This window comes from Gobius niger, assembly GCF_951799975.1.
Source record: "Gobius niger genome assembly, chromosome: 10".
In the NCBI taxonomy this organism is placed as follows: Eukaryota; Metazoa; Chordata; class Actinopteri; order Gobiiformes; family Gobiidae; genus Gobius; species Gobius niger.
Window position 1 is genome coordinate 29853308 of NC_136861.1, and position 19939 is coordinate 29873246.

General features: G+C 41.7%; 1 protein-coding gene across 1 annotated transcript in view; it reads left to right on the forward strand.

The window, feature by feature from the left end:
* The window catches only part of mgat5b (alpha-1,6-mannosylglycoprotein 6-beta-N-acetylglucosaminyltransferase B), a 136791-nt gene extending 117067 nt beyond the window's left edge, over positions 1-19724 (forward strand). The window contains exons 12-17 of the mRNA XM_079564046.1: positions 2559-2731; positions 2818-2964; positions 3867-3983; positions 8562-8636; positions 16530-16804; positions 19338-19724. Of these exons, the coding sequence (XP_079420172.1) occupies positions 2559-2731; positions 2818-2964; positions 3867-3983; positions 8562-8636; positions 16530-16804; positions 19338-19536 (986 nt within the window). The 3' untranslated portion in view covers positions 19537-19724. The remainder of the gene's footprint in view (positions 1-2558; positions 2732-2817; positions 2965-3866; positions 3984-8561; positions 8637-16529; positions 16805-19337) is intronic.
* The last annotated feature ends 215 nt before the right edge of the window (positions 19725-19939 follow it).

Consider the following 19939-nt stretch of genomic DNA (forward strand, 5'->3'; position numbering starts at 1 on the left):
AATCCAATAGAATGTCTATGTGAAACTGACCAAATACTTTTTTTTCCCACTGTATATATATATATATATATATATATATATAGACAGACGCATGAATGTTGTTCAATAGAAATTACTTTCAGCCACAAAATATGGCAGGTTTGTGAATCCAATCACCAAATAAGTACAACATTTGTCTATTTCCTTTTTGGAGATTTCTTTATTAAAAAAAACCTGGTTGTGTTGGCCCCTGCCTTTCATCTGAGATTGTGACATCATTATATTCTAGAACACAACCGATGTTTCACGAGACGCTGTGTCCTGTCCTTACGCGTCTTTGACTCAAACAAACAAGTGCCCGCTGGACTGGACTCAGAAATAAACGTGCGGGTTGCGGCACTGGCTTGATTTTAAAGTCCAGTTGTCCCCACAGAAAACGTATCTGACTCCACCGCATTTACGTCCACACACGACCAGAAATCACCTCATGAGCGAGCACGGTGTGAGTCACACTTTGTGCAGTTAGGGTGAGCTTTCAGCAGGTTTTTCGACGATCCATTGAGTCATAGTTCCTGATGTGAATGGAGCGAGCGTGGGCAAGGCTGGGTCCCCCAAGGTCCGGCGCGTGGATCTGGCGATAGGAGGCTGACCACTTCCTCAGAGGAAGAAAAACATCCTGTTAAAAGCGAGAATGCTTCGGAGCTCAGATCACTTTGACTTTTGTGTCAAAGCGATGTGAGTAAATGTTTAATTATTAGTACACACAGTATGTTAGCCAACACCTGATTCATACAAATGAAAAGTGAAGCCAGGCCCTATTATGTAAAAGTATGTCGAGGTATAAAATGGCATTTATATAATTTCTGTGGTTTATCCATTATTACCATATTTAAAGACGTTGTTTAGAGGCTATTGGATATGTTTTGGACCCCACAAAAAACAAGCACCTGCCTGAATATGATGTAGCATTTAGCGCAGAGGCCACTTTTATATGCTAACATGTAAATAACATCTTAAAAGATCTGTACGTTGGTTCTAACTAGGCTGGGACCGCACCTAAATGTGGTCGATGGGTTGACAATAGCTGAAAACATCTGGTTGGTTCATAATTTGCGATGTTTTGACCCCTAAATGCTAATGGCTATAGGGAGCAGGCTAACGGACTAGCCGGTTTGCTAGCTGTCTAACTACTTCCTTACTTTAATCAGTACTCAGTAACTGCAGTGAAAAAATGGTCTTGATTTGTGTTTTCTCGCAGGGCTACGGATTGTTTAGCATCGCAATACACTTGTTATTGTTTAGAGCCACACATTCCCCCTTTGCGACATAAAGCACTCATCCCCTCAGTACTTTGAAGTGCACCTTGCTTTTCCCCTCACGGTTTGGCTCACTTGAATCCAGCCGTGCCTTTCTTCTCCGTCCCATTGCCCAGGACATCCCCAGGTGTTGGCCAACATTGTAGTATAGTAAACAAACTGCTCTGTCAAAATCGGCCTCAAAGCATTTTTTCCTTAAACCGAAGTTCAAAACCTCGCCAGGAGATTTTCACCAGTTTGAACATTGGACTGGCCCCGCGAGAGCTCGCCGTCAAATCTCATTCAGCCCCGTTTGTGCATCTCCGTCTGGACTCATTTCTCCACAGAAGATAATCTGTTTCTTCTCTGTTCTAATCTGTTTGTATTATTGTCATGCTTCGAATGGATTCACCCAGCTTGAAGTGAGTACAGCGGCATGTTGTGTTGTTTTATCTGTTCTGGGTACTGTATGTGCGTGCACTGCGTTTAAGCACCAAATGCCCTGTCTGCCACAACCAGTACTGTCTGTTTGTACCACTAACTCTTTGGTTACTAACCCCACTTAAGCCACTGCTCCTAGGACTCCTAAATGTATGCAGAATCACACTACACACACATCACTACACACCACACTTCCACACATGTCATGTCAAGTTAAGGTTTGTTTTGTAATGTCATATATTGTATGTATGTAAATGCGAATTTAAAAAAAAAACACATATAATGACGGTACATTTACACTCTCTTACTCTGACCTCAGTGTGCACAGACACTGGGGGCAACAACGATTAGAGTTTGTGTCTTGCCCAAGAACACAACAGTTTGCCCTAAATGGTAACTGGTCTCAACTTATATAGCACTTTTCCATATACAGTAGCCACTCAAAGCGCTTTACAGCAAGGAGCCACTCGCCCATTCACGCTCTCATGCATACACCGATGTACGCAGACACTGGAGGTAAGGTGGGTTTTGTATCTTGTGCCCAAGGACACAATGACATTGTGCACCTACCACAGCTGGGATGGAGCTTTATCCATGGAATGTGCTACTAATAGTTAGTGGCGCTCTACTTTGTGTCAAATTAATTCCACATTATTTTACAGTCTACTGTATAATTGACATTTTCCAAAATATTCATCAAAAGCTGCAGTGGGTCACTGCCTTGTGCAGGTTTGCCCACAGCTCATTTTGTTGTGCGTTGATATTGTAGTTTTTCCATACTGTAATTAGGCTGTAAAAGTCATATGCCAACAAGATGGATGACTACAGTGATAGTAATCATAGCTGCATTTCTCCTAAAGGGCAAGGATAAGTTCCTGGAGCTGCTGCATCACCACATGGAGATCCACGGCACAGTGTACTACGACTCCCAGCGCCCGCCTCAGGTGCCTGCCTTTGTCAAGAACCACGGTCTGCTGCCTCAGCACGAGCTGCAGCAGGTCCTCCGCAAAGCCAAGGTACACAAATAATTAAGCGCCCAAGCAGCTCGATGTATACCTCCCACACAGCTTAGCAAACGCTCTCCTGCCATGTTCTTGTCAAGCTTTTTATAGGATTTGGCTTCCCGTACGAAGGCCCCGCACCACTGGAGGCTATAGCCAATGGATGCATCTTCCTCCAGCCCATGTTCAATCCCCCGCACAGCTCCTTCAACCACGACTTCTTCAAAGGGAAGCCCACCTCCAGGGTGGTACGCATCTTAAAGGGGATTTGAGTATCTTGTAATGTTACCAGCATTTCAAAAATATACCTTAATGAAATTGTGTTTGTCTCAATTACATAAAAAAGTTAAAGTAATCCAGTTTGCTGTTTATCAACTCTCTATGTATCAACTTTTATATAAGCATTTCCTCGTCAAGTGCTTTGCAGCCAGCAGACTGCTTATGTTCTATAATCCAAGCATTCAAATAAAAGATTAAGAATAACAGTCCTGCCCACCTCATAACCCACTCTGGTTCTGGATGTTAAATTCCCATTCATTCTTTTGCGTAGACCTTTTGAGAAATTCAAATCTTAAGAGCTTAAAGTGGCTCGCCCAAGGCTTACCAGCTGTTTCATAAATCCTGATATTAGGGCGGGAAATACCAAATGCCTTACAATAATGTTAATGTTTCTACAACTTCATGCTTTATAAAGGTTCAGATGAATATTACATTAAAAACTGGTGTTATCCTTTTATTTTCTTGAAGTAGAGCACATTTTCTCTACCATACATTTATGGACCGACTGCGCTATTAGGAGGTCATTTACTGGGCGTTTGTTCATGTGCAAAACAGTAGCAAGTGGATAACCAGCAGATTCATTTGCCCATTATTTACTCACGCAGCATTACACAATTTTGGGGCCTTAATACTGTAATGCAGGCGATTTCACGTGGTGAATTTGGAGCAACATGCCCAAAAATGGCTCTATGCTATTTTCCAGCTTGCTCTCTCTTCTCACCACCTGTCTTGATAAATGACCCTCTTAGTATCTAAATATAGCACATTTCTTCCCGATCACTATCACAGGAGTCTCCATTAGCGCAGTCTTTTCTTGGGCTTTGAGTCCTTTTCTGTCGTCTGCATGTTACATATCTTGTTTGTTTGTCAGGTGGCGTCTCAGCACCCCTACGCAGAGCAGTTCATCGGCCGACCGCACGTCCTCACCATGGACTTTGGGAACTGGACCACGTTCAACGACACCATCCGCGAAATCATGGAGCTCAACGTATGTTCATATCTTAAATCGTCACCTTTATAGCTATAAGCGGGGCTTTTTCATGACTGACTGCTATGACTTTTAGGATAGGATAGGATAGGTCTTTATCATCATTGCAAACTTAATCACAACGAAAGTCTCTCTGAGGGCCCTCCCTTGCAAAGCAGCATTACTCACTGGCCTCATGACGTGTCCAATTATACTTCTAACAGGACCTTCGCCGCCCTGTGGTAGAAGCTTATTGTCACGGCACAAGGCTGTGAGTGCCCCGACCTCTTCTCTGTTGGCGCTCTCATCATTTGTATATGTGGTTGGATCTGTGAATCGGTTTACAGTCTGAAGTGAGAAGACAAAAGTGGGCCAAATACACAACCTTGGGGGACGCCTGTGCTGGTAGTGATGGTGGAGGAGATGAGGTCTCCAAGCCTCGCACGTTGTGGTCTGTTGGAGAGGAAGTCTTTTATCCAGGGGCAGAGTGGAGGGTTCAGACAAAGTGAGAGCCGCTTGGTGATCAGTCTGCTCGGGTTGATGCCAAGCTGGAATCAACGGACAGCACTTTCACGTAGGTGTTGGAGGTCTCAGCATTAGTGAGGGCCTTATGCAGCAGGAGTGAGATGGCGTAGTCGGTGCTTCTATAGTTGGTTATAACTGGTTCTGATACAGGTTCAGAGGGATGGAGGCCTTGAAGTGCTTTGATAAAAGTCCCTCAAAGACTTTCAAGCATGGCATTACTTTAGAATCAACGAGGTATGAAAAATAACTAGCCCATTGAAGCCATTTATTCAGGGGCTACTAAACTTTTCAGGCTGCCACACTCCCAGTAAACATGCCACAAACTGGAATCCGCTGTGTACATATAAATATCGTTTTATTTCATGGATTTTTTTGTTACAGAGACATACAGAAAATTGCCAAAGCAGCAAGTAAGTTAATAAACAACATTGTTTCCACTTTTGGTGTAATAAAGAAATGCAACCAACCATTAAAAATGTTACCAGACAAACTTGAAAACTATCCACATTTGACCAGTTGGCTACTTTTGACATCAGGCCCTCATAATAACGTGCTCAAAACACTTTTCAGCGGTGGTGCGGACCTCATTTACACACTGGAAACTCCGACCCATTTTTGAAAGCTAATAGGCCTCTTAATCACGGCACCAGGCTATACAGCAGACTGCTTAGCTAGCGCTCTGCACTGTGCCGCTAATTGCTTGAGATACGGAGTGGCTCGGTGGGTACAGTACGCCGTGCCCACACCTGCGTTCTCATGACAGCGCTCCACGGGCCAAACCCCTCCAGCAGCAACGCATTGTCAAAAGCACATCATAATTAATCAGCCTGTTCTCAATCTGTCACAGAGAATCACGCACAACAAGATTACACATTGTCTGCTCAGTCACACTGATTCTACACACAGAATAACAAGGAAGTAGAGTAGATTTTACTTTTTTCAGATTAATGACAAAACGATATTTGTTGATTATGTGCATTGTGGTTCTAAAACTGTGGTACGCGGAATTATTCACTGAATACAAATGGAAATGTTACCATTACGATTGTACCAACAGACATCAGTAGTGTAAAGCTACTAACTACTCACGACGGTCTGACTGTATGAAGACTGGAATTTTATTGATTTCTGGGACAATTATGTTGTTGCTTTTGTCCTTTGTAGTGTTACTCCTTGTTTAAAAGTACTTTAGTCGTGGTCTAGCAACGTGATAAAGCCCTTTGTTACGCCTGATTTACACCTGGTGTGCAATTAAGTATATTTAAAGGCAGGGTAATATGCAAAAACGGATTTTTAGAGCTTTTTTGCCATGTTACAATGTTGTTCTTTCATCAAAAACATACCTGAAGGTGTGTTTTGATGCACTCCAGCATCTTTGAGTAATCTTTGAATCTTCTCCAGTGGCTATTCTGCAACAGCTCCCACACCGCCCCTCCTGTTTCCAAAAACTCCTCCTAAAGCCCTACATATATGAAAATTATTTCCTCACCTCTCAATCTCTTGCTATGTTTAATCCTCTCATCACTAAGTAGAAACACTCACCATAGTCCAACCAGCTTCACTGCAAAGGGGAGCGAGAGCAGGGGAAGTGGGAGGGGCTTTCAGATCATTACCAAATACCTACAAAAAGCATAAAACCCCCTCTTTAATGTTGCGATAACATTAATGCTTAATATTATTGTTAAACCATTTTGACACAGTACGTCCCATTAAATTTAAACAAAAATAAATCTTCCCAGCTTTTACGGAAACATAGCTAATATTTCGACATACATTCTGTGCCCACATACTGTAACACAATGGTTGTCACTGCATTAAACAATCATTTAAACGGTGTCCCAGGGCTGAGCAGGAGCTATTCTTTCTACTGCTCTGGCTCGATTATATAAAGACGGCCAAAAGGCAAATTGCCTACCACAATAACTGATGAAGTGTCAGATTCATTTCATTAAACGCAGATGAAATAAAGTAATAACGCCACTAAAAGGAACACCGCGCTAACAGGGACCATTTGTCAATTTAAAGGCCCTATAGTAAACAGTCAGGGGATGTGGTAGCCCTGCAAAAATCTATAGGAATTGAGAATCATGCAGGCAGAAAGAAGCCGTACTAAAACCCACCTGATCTTAACAGAGGTGCGAAACTGCAAATTGAGATGTTCAATTTTCCATTCGGGCCCCAATTTATAATATAATACAACAATTCATCTTGTTATGGGCTTCTCTACTCGGGAAAATGACTCAGACATGGCTTTATTGAGAATGGGACATCACCATTTTGTCTCCATGGAGATATCAGAGCTTTGCTTGGACTCGTTGCCAAACATTAAAATTCATTAGGTCCTCTTCCGAAAGCTTTCATTTGATAACCTACTGCAATAAGCCTTAGAAGCACATTTGGTATTGCTGACATATTTATATTTATATGTTTTGCAACCGTAAAGTTACGCTTAGCAATTGTTGAGCATAACATGTTGAGCAGCATGGCTTTAATTACTTTTTAAACATTGCCTATATGTGTTAGTACAGCACAGTTCAGATTGGTTTTAATTGGTAAATGACAAATTACCCCAATTTATATTTTGTGCATTTCCACTTCCTGTCAGCACTCAAGGCACTTTTAAAGTACATTTAAATGTAAAGTAATTACATTTTATACATGCAGCACATCTGGAAAAAGTGGGGATTGCAGAACAACATGAGCCTGGAAAAGTAAGTGGGGCTGATAAAGTCAGATGAACATTATGCAATGCACTTGCACCCTTTAATTATGATGCCTAAAAAATGCCTTGATTCTTTCATAGGGGTCACTGCTCAAAATCAATTAGCAACAGAAACTATCAGCAAAGTAAGCTTGTGCAAGGACTGTTGCATACCAACAAGATGTTAGCTTAACTCCCTGTGGTCATAACCGTCTCCTGCCCTTGTTTTATTCTCTGTGGAGTTGCCCCTACAGCTGGTAGACAATCCCGTACTACATTCTGAAAAACTTAAGGTACAATGAAAATTCAACAGTGAATTCAGTTTGATACTTAACAAACTGACCTGATTTCCTATACGTTAATCCTTTTTTTGTTTTATTTAGCTGTTTGTTTTGTAATCTTACTGGAAACAGTCTCGACCAAAGAAAGTTAGCTGCAACTAAATGGCTTCTTCTAGTTCTTATGTCGGGGTGCTGACAACACTGCAATACCACCCCCTAGCCACTAGGGGTCAATCCAGAAGCCTCGCTGTAATACGGAATCCTTCGGGAACTTTACACGTGTCAAAAACAACTTAAAAGCCAGTCCCCAAAGAATGTTATTGTTTCTATAAAAAAAAAAAAATAGGGTTTCCTCCTGTTCCACCACTGAGGGGAGTATGATATTTTAAATTTTTAATGACAATGTTTTTTAAAGTTTTTCGGAACATGCTCTGTAGGAGGAGACTGAGCTATCATTATGAATTCCCTCTCGACTGGTGTCATCAATGTAAATGGGGAACATTGAGGGATGACAGATTACTAATACGAATATGTTTATGGCACAACATTCTGCGCACAGAGCTGGCCTCCTGTCAGCTTTTCACTGTTATAACATATTTTCCAGTGTTTTATAAGCCTTTTCTCTATTGCTTTTTATTTTATTTACAGGCACAGATTTAGAAGTCATAATGTCATTTAAATGCCACTTTACTGAACTACTGAAAACTACAAGACTCCACTTAATCGATGCAACTGGATCTTTTTAGACTAAGACGGCCAACCCTCTCATACTGTGGGCGGTGACTCTTGTATTTACTCTCCTGGATGATTAAGTATTGTTTTCCAGAAAACTACTACTCCTGATACCTGGTTAATCCACTGGCTGATGCAGAAGCTGCTAAAAAAGAATTTTCAAAGCCGTCACGTGTGATGTATTATCCCATTGGTTTTTATTAGGGCTAAGGCGATAAAGGCCTTCCACAATTACACTAATGAATATGTCACACTTGATTTACTAGACCTCGTTGCCGGAGTTGTAATTACAGGCGCCGTGGTCATGTAAGACGGTCTTCTGTCGGCTTGACTCTGAATATGGCTTTGAACTGTTTGCAGGTGGAACCCTTCGTGCCCCATGAGTTCACCTGCGAGGGGATGCTGGAGAGGGTGCACGCCTACATCCAGAACCAGGTGCGTTTAAAGTCCACTGTATGAAGTCGAGTACTCCACAGAGGAAGAACCACCTGGGGCCTGTTCAGATATTTGTCAACGGGGAGTTGGGGACTTTGTTATGTTTGGATGACAGCAAGGAAACATAAGAATCACTTACATAACATGAAGCAACTATTATTATAATAAAGTTTTGAAAGGCTTGCAAAAAGCTAAAAAACTAGTATAAAAAAACGACAACGACAACAAATTTACATATGAACCAAAATCAGCAGATGCGAGGTGAATCTTGTATTGCAAATGATTAGTAACGGGTTATTTAGTGTTCATTATTCCTGTGGCAAAGGGGAAAAAGCTGTTATTGTGGCGGGGTGTTCTGCCCTGGATGGACCATAGCTTCTTGCTGGAGGGGAGAGGGTCAAGCAGTTTGTGTCCAGCGTGACAAGGGTCAGCTGTGATCTGACCTGCACGCCCCTGCAGTGCTGGAGACGTACAGGTTGTGGAAAGATGAGGAGCCTACAGCGGCATGCACAATATGCTTTAGTCTGCGCCTGTCCCTGACAGTGGTGATCCATTACAAGCAAAATTGAATTGTGTCCCATGAGATTCCAGCCTGTGCACCCCCGGTCACCCCTTAGGCTGCAATAGTCTATGGTAAAGGTGCAATGAGTTACACACACAATAAAGTGCAGAGAGCGAGAAAGTAGTCATTCAATCATTATATACACAGAAGAGAAAATATAAAAAGTTCTACAATATAAAATGTAAAAATCGACAAAGCCAGTGCTAAAAGAAAGTATTTACTCGATCATTATGGAGTGGGTGATTGGCATGTGCGTGGGCCGCCCCAGGGCACATGTGGATATTGAAGGAGATTCCCATCACCAATGTGGCTGTGGAGTGAATGAAAAATTAGAAAACTTTTGAGAAAATACTTAGAGGTTGGAGGTAACATCTTGATTTGTATTTTTTTGAATCAATAAACCAAGATTCACCTCACCTTTTGTCACTTATGGACTTAATATGGTCATAATTCTTCATATTATGGCCAAAACATGACAAAGAGTGAATCTAAGTCATTATGACGACCCCCTTGGTCCCAGTATTGCAGTACCAGACTCCTGGAGTGAGCGAGTACACAGCATTTGCCACTGCCTTTGGCACCACAGCAGGAGATCTCAACAAACATCGTTTCTGTAATTGATTCATGGTTTGTGGTTGAGATCATTGCCAAAGTTAATTAGTTTGGGGGGGTACGCAACATGATTCTGTTGATACGGTTATAGATACAGACGGTGTAATTCAAGGGGGTGTGGCCTAACCAAGGGGGAAGAAAGCTTTACGTTTAAGTGTCACACACAATAATAAGCCAAACTGTTGAGTTCCATAGACAAACACAGCAAACAATACAATTTAATCTGGATCTCCTGCTGAAATAACAAAAGATAAAAGGCACAAAACTGTTTTACATCTAATAACATAGCTCACCATTTGTCCAGGTAAAATTAAGTTATTTTAATATTTAAAATAAACCTTTAATGTGTATGGAAAAATAATAATAATAATTTGATAATTTATGTTAAAAAATCATTGCTAAAGAAACTCCAGAGTAAATCTTTAAAAAGAGCCTTGTAGTTGGCTCTATAGCAGGTTCAAATCAGCAAAATCCCATTATAGTGAACAGGGTTAAAGTTCCATTTGACTTGGAAGTAAAGCGTATATACTATAAGTAAGTGCTTTATTTGTCATTGTACAATAAAATTGTGTTCAGGCGATAGTCTAGACTATAAACATATTTGTCACACACAAATAAAATCAAGCCAAAATCGGGTCTATATGGATGTTTTTTCACTCAATTTTTTCAGAAGAAGTGAAAAAATGGGACTTATTGCTAATGTTAGCATATGTAGCTTGAAGCCAATGTTAGCCTCCTGTTAGCATTGTCTGTTTTTTGAAGTATTTATGGTCTGTTGAACCACTTTGCTCCACTCCATGTCTCTTTATCTTTATTTGGTAGAAAAATATATTAATAATTCAGCATTTGTTAATGTAATGGTGGAGAAATTATTCATAATATTGTGTTTTCCCCCTCTGGCTGCTTCAAACATGACCATATATGGGCAATTCCAAAGAGCCTGTCTGTCTCTATGACTTCTTCTTACCAAACGGAAAAAAAAAACGATAACAGCACAGCGATCCTTTCTATTTTTATTTTTATTCTACATCTACATTATCAACATTAATTATTATTTCTACTCATGCAATTGCCAAAAATACCTGTAGACGTTACAAAAGGCTTTTCCCCTTGTGTACAATTGAACAATCAAAACATACTTTATTAAAATTCCTGTTTACATTATTATTAAAGTCTCATCTATATACATGGAGGGGTTGTATGCTTACAAATACATCAATACGTGGACTATGTGAGTGTAGCATTAATTAAACAGTTTTTAAAGAAGTGAACGTTACATCGCTGTTCTGTCGCCTTCTGAGCTGGAGGCTAATTTGACATTCCGGGCAGAAACCTATAGCATAACAAGGTTTTCGGTATGCAGGAAATACAAGGCCGTCTGCACAGTGCACCTTGTCTCAGCATCTTTGTTGACAGGAGACGAGGCGTTAATTGGCCGAGCGTTGCCGTCTGAAGTGTTTGAAAGAGAATGCTGAAGTGCGCTGAATGCTTGAGCTTCAAAACCATTCCACTGTAACATTGAAAAGCACCACTCAAGCGTTTCACATCAGAATTAAGACCTTTTGTGCCTGAACGTATACAATGGTTTCAGGAAGTATTAATATTGCCTTTTGATTCCCAGGTTGCTACGTTGCTGAATTGGCTCAAATTATATATTTTTTGGTGTTCTTAATAAATCTACTCTCAGGGTTGTTTAGGGCAGGGGTGTTGAACTGGTTTGGGCCATGGGCCGAAATTCAGCCCCCACGGCGGGTCATGGGCCGCATATATTATAAAGGACTGTGGCCTCAACGGCTTACACTTATTGTACTTTTTCAGCCTGTGTCACACGTTTGCTACATATAGTCTTTATTAATTCACTCCTCTCTTGATGGCGGTATGTTACTATTGTAGCCACAGCCGCCCTGTGGCAGACTGACCATTTACCACGTGGCTTTAATATGCTGTTTATATCCTGATCTCTTATTATGTCTGTGCCCTCTGCGTGTGGAATAATTTCCTTTTTTTTTATTTAAGCTGCCCCCTTGTGGCTGGACTCAGAATTGTGGCTATTTCGTTTAAAAAAAAAATCATAACTCCGCACAGGAATGGGTTAGACATACTTTTTATTTGACATACTCAGAGATTCATGCTCTACAAAAGACATTAAATCATTAAATCCTCTTGCAGGCCTCGCGTGGCCCGCAGGCCTTGTGTTTGACACATGTGGTTTAGAGGGTGTACCATTCTGTCTCATGGAGAGTGAATTGAATATGTATGAATACGCTGTATTCTCTCATTTACATATCTGATTTGTTTTAATTAATTCTGGATTACATCAATTAGGTAAATTAGGGAAAATACTGAAGCTCTGTTCAGTTTTCTAGCTTGCTCTTGCTATTTACCATCTTAATAAACGCTGCATAGTGTAGCCCCTCCCCAAAAAAGATAAAACAAAAATAGTATCATGAAGCTTGTATGACATAGATTTTTGGATGGGTCTGAAAACTTGCTCAATCCACTATCGGTCTTTTCTTGAGAATGATATTATAGTATTTTTTTATGATTTGTTCAGTGAACAGTTTGTATTGTAAAATGTAGAGATGTTAGTGGTGTGCCACTGATTTAACATGATGCCATGGATTTGTGGCGGCAGTTGACAGTTGACATCAAATTATGATCATATGAAGGATATCAGAGAAGATGTAAAGAATGTTTTAAAAGTAGACATTATTATGTATTTGTACAAAGATGGTCAGAACTTTCAGTACAAAGTGCAGTGTGTCTGGCTGAGGCTCAGACTGAGTGGGCGCTGTCTTGAAGCACAAGGTCACACTGTCAGTCTCTGCTCTCACGATCAACCTCTTATTTCCACACGCCACAAGCACACAAGCACTCAAAGCCATTAAATGAATTATACCAAAATGAAGGCCTTAAATGTCATTACAAGCATTCAATTGTATTCAAAGTGGCATTAAATTTTAATTAATTTAATACAGAAATGATGGTCCAAAACGCATTGGCTGAAACTGTAAACAATTATTAACAGACATTTTTTCTGTTGTTTCCCTAGAAAATAAATATGTTTGTGGCATTAAAAATATTGTTGTCTGGCATTAAAATGGCATTAAAAACTGGACTCACCTTTATAAACCCTGTATAGTCAACATATACAGATCGCACCAATGTTATTGATTTTTATGGTCCCTGTTCCCAGAGTCTGTTTAGAGACGGCATCCATGCATATATAACACCCACATGTTATTTTTCTGTCATACTTTTAATATGGAGACGGTATTCAAATGGCATCAGCTTGATTGACATTTATAATTTCTGTTGGAGGAAATGTCTTCTCTTCGAATCAGGTCACGCTTAGACAGGGAGGAAGAGACACGGTGTTTGTTTGCTGTGATTGCGAACTGTAGGAGGTAAGGAAGCAGCTCCTCAGAACGATTTGTTGTTTTAACGCACCAGGGTTCATACGTGGCGCTACGTACAGCAAAGAACAAGAACATTGTGAGTGGACGTCATTGTGGCTTGTTTGTCGACGTTGGCAACATAAACCTGAAAAGTACCGCAGCGTGGCTTTAACCTCCTTCATCACAGCTCCATTCTTTATAATATGTGTGTGTGTGTGTGTGTGTGTGTTCTTGTAATTACGACATTGTGAGGACCAGTTTGAGTTTTTAACCAACAGAGTGAGGACATTTTTGGAAAGTGAGGGCATTTTGGGTGGTCCTTACTTCTTTGAAGGACTGTTTGAGGGGGTTTAGGGTTCAGGGTTACGGTCTGGGTAATACATTATGTCTATGAGTGTCCCCACTAAGATAGCATTACGCGATTGTGTGTGCGTGTGTGTTCTTGTACTTACGACATTGTGAGGACCGTTTGAGTTTTTAACCAACAGAGTGAGGACATTTTGGGTGGTCCTCACTTATTTGAAGGACTGTTTGAGGGTCAAGATGTGGTTTTAGGGTTAGGCTTAGAATGGGGTCTAGATTAGGGTTAGGATTAAAGTTAGGGGTTTAGGGTTCAGCGTTAGGGTCTGGGTAAAACATTATGCCTATAAATGTCCCCACTAAGATAGCATTACACGATATTGTGTGTGTGTGTGTGTGTGTGTGTGTTCTTGTACTTACGACATTGTGAGGACCCGTTGGAGTTTTTAACCAACAGAGTGAGGACATTTTGGGTGGTCCTCACTTATTTGAAGGACTGTTTGAGGGTCAAGATGTGGTTTTCAGGGTTAGTCTTAGAATTGGGTTTAGATTAGGGTTAGGATTAAAGTTAGGGTCTTAGGGTTAGGGTCTGGGTAATACATTATGTCTATGAGTGTCCTCACTAAGATAGAGTTACAAACATGTGCGCGTGTGTATGTGTATGCCTTGGTTTAAGCGTGGCCCTTATGTGGGGGAGGAGCTGCCAAGTGACGCAGAGATTGGAAGGGCCTTTATTTCCTGCGGGCACGGGGCGGCTGTTTAATAAAGGCTTCTGGAGGCCAAAGGGACAAGTCAAATAAATGTTATTACCTGGCGCTCATGAATAGACCCGGATACAAGGCCAATGCAGTCGCCAGAGTCACATTTTTTATTAGCGGATCTATATAAGGACATGGATATTGTTTCAGAGAGGGAGATCGCCAAGGCTCTTATGAACTCTTTGACTGACTCATCTAGTTATTATGAGTTGAATTCAGGTAAAGGCTACAGTGCCCTCATCTGCCCTCATCTGCCCTCATCTGCCCTCGTCGACTGACTGGATAGAGTTGTTGTTGTTGTTTTTTTTGTTGTTGTTTTTTTCATTTTATCTGTGTGTCGATTGTCATTAACAATTCAGTCTGCTGACATGATAAAAATCAATTATTGGACAGGAGAGCACCGGGTAAACGGGGGTGAAGAGCGGAGAGAGACATTCAGAAAACTGTAGCTACTGCTTTCTGGTGCTTTTTGTGTAAATTATAGGTTTCTAATTAATCACCAGAACTCAAACAGGTTTAAACCAGGACTAAAATATGAAGACATTCAAAATAAGCTTGGCCTCAGAAAAGGTCAGGTCCATTCTCAACTTACCGTCCACAAAAATGTAAACCCTTTTGTTTTCATGGGGTGAACTCAAAGACATAAAACATTTTCTACATACACACAAGAGCCATTCCTCTTTTATCACAAATCAGTCTAAATCTGGGGATATTAGCAATACCGGGTTGTGCACGGCCATGTAAACACCGGCTAAAACTTTTTAAAATTGCAAGTGTGATCCCTGGGTCTCTCCTTTTCTAACCCAAATATATGGTTGTATCAGAATATCCCCCTCAAAAGGAACATTGATTTGGAGTCTTGGTCTTCAGAGTACAGGAAGTACTTGTATGTGCTGTCTATGTCTGGCGCGCTGCCGACCGGAAATACACAAGAAGCAGAGCTAAATCGAGCGAAACATGAAAAAACCCAGAGCACAGCCCACACTTTTGGAGTGAGGAGGAAACCGATGGCTTTATTAGTGCGGTGAAAGATGTCTTTGGATACAGGAAGTAGAAGCTGACATGATGTGCTTTTGTGCCATGATGATCTCCATGCGTCGCACTTTGGATCGGGATGTTCCAATTGATCAAAATGACCATGTTAATAGTAGTGAGTCCGTCTGCTCACGCATGTAAATGGATGCTTTCAAATGTTTCAGAAACTGGAATATTGACCTTAACCTGAATATTGACGGCATGCAGACGTACAATGTTAGTGAGCACTTCTCCTTTGTCATGAGAATTCATCCCACATCATAGGTGTGGCATACCAGAATGCTGAGTAGGCTGCGTAAAATATTGCACAATATTGGCTGATATGTTCAGTTTGACACGCAACACAATGCCACAGATGTCACAAGTAGCAGGTCAAAGTAGCAGGAAAAACCATTGGCATACGGCAGCATCAGCTGCAGCTGAAGGGTTGTACGTAAAGCCCAACAGATAATGGAGTGTCCCGACCATCCGCTCTTTTAGGAGTTTAATTTACTCCCCTCCGAAAGCAGGCTGAGAATGCCCTGGAGGTGAACCCATCGGGCCAGGGAGTCTTTAATTCCAGAGGCTTTTGCTAAAATAAATGCTCTTATGACACTCGGCAAGAACACTGCAGCACCTGCGGCCCTTGTCTGATTTCATGCGGTTCAGAGCTGGACTGACATAGCATTTTGCTGTGACTGTCTGATCTTTGTTTACATACGGTTGTTGTTTTACCATATCATGTGTGAACACTGCTGCATTATCATTTCCTTCAGGACAATAATAACACGTTTCGAGAGAGTGTGCATTTGGCATGCTGACTGCAGGAATGTCCACATTAAACTGACCTCACCTCCGCAGACCACGTGTAACACCAGACCAGGACCTCCACATCTGACATGTTCATGTTCGTCTGAGAGCAGCCGCCCGCACAGCTGCTGCAATCCGTTTGCATAACCAAATAATTTGTGCACAAACTGTCAGGAACAGTTTCATCGGGGTCTCCACCTGACGCTGTGACCGACTTGAGTGGGCAAGTGCTCACATTCGATGGCGTTCGGCTCGATGCCGAGGGTCTATTGTGTAGAAGAAGTTGTATGTCTTTGAAAAATGAAAGCAAGAACAAAAGCGTTGAAGGACCAGCGCCATGATTAAGTTGTTTACAGATGAAAGAAAAATTGGCTAGAACTGACCAAATATGACCAGAAATTCCACCTAACGACTCTCTTTACTCTCTCTCCACTCGCAGGACTTCTGTTCACCTCAAAAGCCATTCCCCTCCAGCTCGGACTCATCCAGCTCTTGGCCCGGCGATCCACCCAGCCCCTTTCGTCTGCTGCCCAACTCCAGCGCGCTGTCCTGGGCTCTCTCTGGCTCGGCGCAGCCCTCCTGGCCCCCGCTCACAGCACTCAGAGTCCTGGCGTCTGCTCCGAACCACTCCTGTGTGAAGACGTGCCAAGAGGCCGGTCTCATCTGCGAACCGGCCTTCTTCCACTACATCAACGTCAAGGAGGCCTTCACCGCGTAAGACACGGGCAATACGACCTCACTGAGTCCCATACATCGATACAGCTGGGCAATTCTCGATGTAGATGGCCAACCAGTTTCGATAAATGTCCATTCTTGAGCCTTTGCTCGTTTGCTTCAGAGTGCAGAAGCTCTAGATAAGCTCTTTACTGACTGATATTAGTGATCAAAGAAATGCATGTCCCTTTTCAGGAGCTAGAAGATACATTTGTTGACAGGTTTTGTTTTCATCTTATAAGTTTCAAAAGCCAGAGCAAAAGTATCTAAGTTCAGTCACTTGGGACTCACCTCATTGTTTAAACCTGCAGGCTGGAGCCGCTGCAGACACACACCCACACCTCGTTACTTTCTCTTTCAATACAAAACTAAAGGCTCCACTATGGAAAGCTACGGTTCACCGCTGCACACGCCAGTCTGGGTGGATCTGTCTTTTCTGCCATTATATCCGTGCATTATATCGCATGCGGAAGAAGCAAAACAACGTGTATCATGTCACTCACGGCCCCGCGGACAGCGTGGGAAAGGCGGCGCGCAGAATATGAAGGGATGATTACAGAGGGCCATTTCAGGAAGAAAGAGGTCAGTCTAACCAAGAATCACTATTTGTTTAATCTTTAAAGCCTTCTGTGCGTCAGTGTCTGGCACAGACTGCTTAGATTGTAAATCAAAGTCTGTGTCTCCTTCTCTTCCTGAAATCAATTTTTAAGCTACAAATTCTGTGTAATTATTCGTATTACAATCACAATAGTACATTTAATCGAAATACACTTGTCAAAAGAGCCAGATGTCTTAGCTTTGTAGTATTTAACTGTATGCACACAAATAGAGCCTGTAAGATGTTAACCATGATATGGGTAGACTCAATGTGTCAAGTCAAGCCTTGCGGGATTTGTATCTCGGCCTACCCCAAGAGTCTTTCAATTCTCATTTGAGGGTTCTTGCCCTTTCTTCCATACAAAAAAGATTTCTGTGCTGTCTTACGCACACCGCTCTTTGGGAGGTCAATCCACAGATCTTAAATGGTGTTTAGGTCAGAAGACTGTGAAGGCCACGGCAAAACCTTCAGCCTGCACCTCTTCTAATCCAATTTGAGGAGTGTTTAAGACATTGAGTTTCTATTATTGTGAAACTAGACACTCTAATTCACGTTTTGTGTGATTTTGGTAGCTCTGTGATGACCAGAAGTAAAATAGAGACGTTAAAAACTTGTGAAAAGTGACGATCTGGACATTTTATATATTACTGTGTTTCTTTTCTCTTTTTTTTTAGTCCGAGGGGGCGTGGTGTTGCGTAGCGAACAGCTGTAAACCCGACACATTTTTCTCGCTCTCTGGAGTGTGTCTGACAAAGCAGAGCAGCTTCCCATGGAAAGATTGAAACAGTTGAGATTTTAACGTTTCTCTGAGTTTTTAAATGGTTAAAAGTGGTCGGCTGAGAAACATCCTGATAAAGTCTTCAATCCGACAATCAGACAGGAGAGCGTTGCAAAAAACATGCATTATCTCCGAATTTAGTTTAGCTTAGATTTCTCAGGAACCGAAGCACGTACAATTAAACTATTTTCACCTACGGAGAGCTTAGAGTCTCATCTTTCAAAGAGCCATAGCATGTGTCCATAGCTATAACATAGAATGCCCTGTGGTGCAACAAATATCATGAAAAATTGTCTGCATTGTTGGCACTCTACAGCTAAATCCTCAAAACAGCGCGGTGTTAAATCATCATGTGTTAAGATCATCACCCATTTGTAGAAATCATTGGCAATTTTTACTTCAGCGTTTTCCACAATGGATTTGTTGGAAATTAATCTAATCCATTCTTAGGAAATGTTCCCTTTATTACTATGATGTTATTTTGAAAATGAATAAGATGATAATAAAACTATACAAATTTCGATGAACTTTCGGACCCCACTGTCCAATCAAGTAAGTTGGACAAACATAAAGAAATACTGAATAATACTACTACACATGACGATAAGGATTCTACACCAGAGGAAAGGGGAAAAATAGCTTTCCGATGTGGACGGTGTCACATTCCGAGCTGAAAATTCCCCTCAGAATTCCGTCCTTGTTTGGAATACTAACACGGTTGCCACACTCACTTTGAGCTCAACATTTCGAAGGCAAATATGTGTAGCTGTTATGGATACAGAAAACATTTCCCGTGGCCCTGTGTGTATAGAACTACCCGGAATGTCCTCCACTTCATTATTTGGCTGTGCATCTCATCAGGGGCTGGAGGATACTGTATGTCACAGTGCGCCGCCTGTGCAAACAATGACAAGAATTCACTGAATAGATTCACTCGCCACGCTTCATTTTCCCTCCAGGTTTAATGGTATTCAGCTGCACTGTGTAGACGCACACCTCCACACTCCCAACTTTGAGTGTATTCTTTATTTTTATTTCATTGATACCCTCTGGCTTTTTCGAACCATACAGATTATACATACAAATCCTTATGGTAATGGCGGTTCGAGAGATTCATTTCTAACCCAATTCATTTGTTTTGTGCTTTATTTTGGCAGGTTGAATTTCGTCTGCGAGGGAGTCGAGCTGGAGATTAACCACCTCCTTCCAGCCGTCCCAGTGGAGCATAAGGAGTGTCACCTGCAGCAGGATTCCTTGCTGTTCAGCTGCGCAGGCTCGAGTCCCAAATACACGCGCCTCTGCCCGTGCCGGGACTATCGGAGGGGACAGGTGGCGCTGTGCGGAGATTGTTTATGACCAACAATGACTGGAGTAAAAAAAAAGCAAAACAGTCAAGACCCAACACAATAGACACAAGACAATGGGACAATCGTGAGCGCCGACTGCCAAAGGAGGTCGGTTTGCAACAGTCTCTCAGGGAAAAATGCATGATTGTACACAAGAATTTTTGAATTGCGTTTGATTCATCGTCTTTGTTGTTTTCATCGAGAAAGAGATGCTGGAAATGGCAACGTCTAGGTGTGAATCACAGTGGATATTCTGAAGACGGTGATCTCCAAACTAACGCTCCAGAGATGGCCATAATGAAAACATTTCAATTTGATGCTACATCTGTAAACTGAAAATAATGTGCAAACTGCAAGCTCAGCTGTTGTTCATGGAGAGGCTGGTTCTAAAGGAGTCACTGTTCGAAAGAACC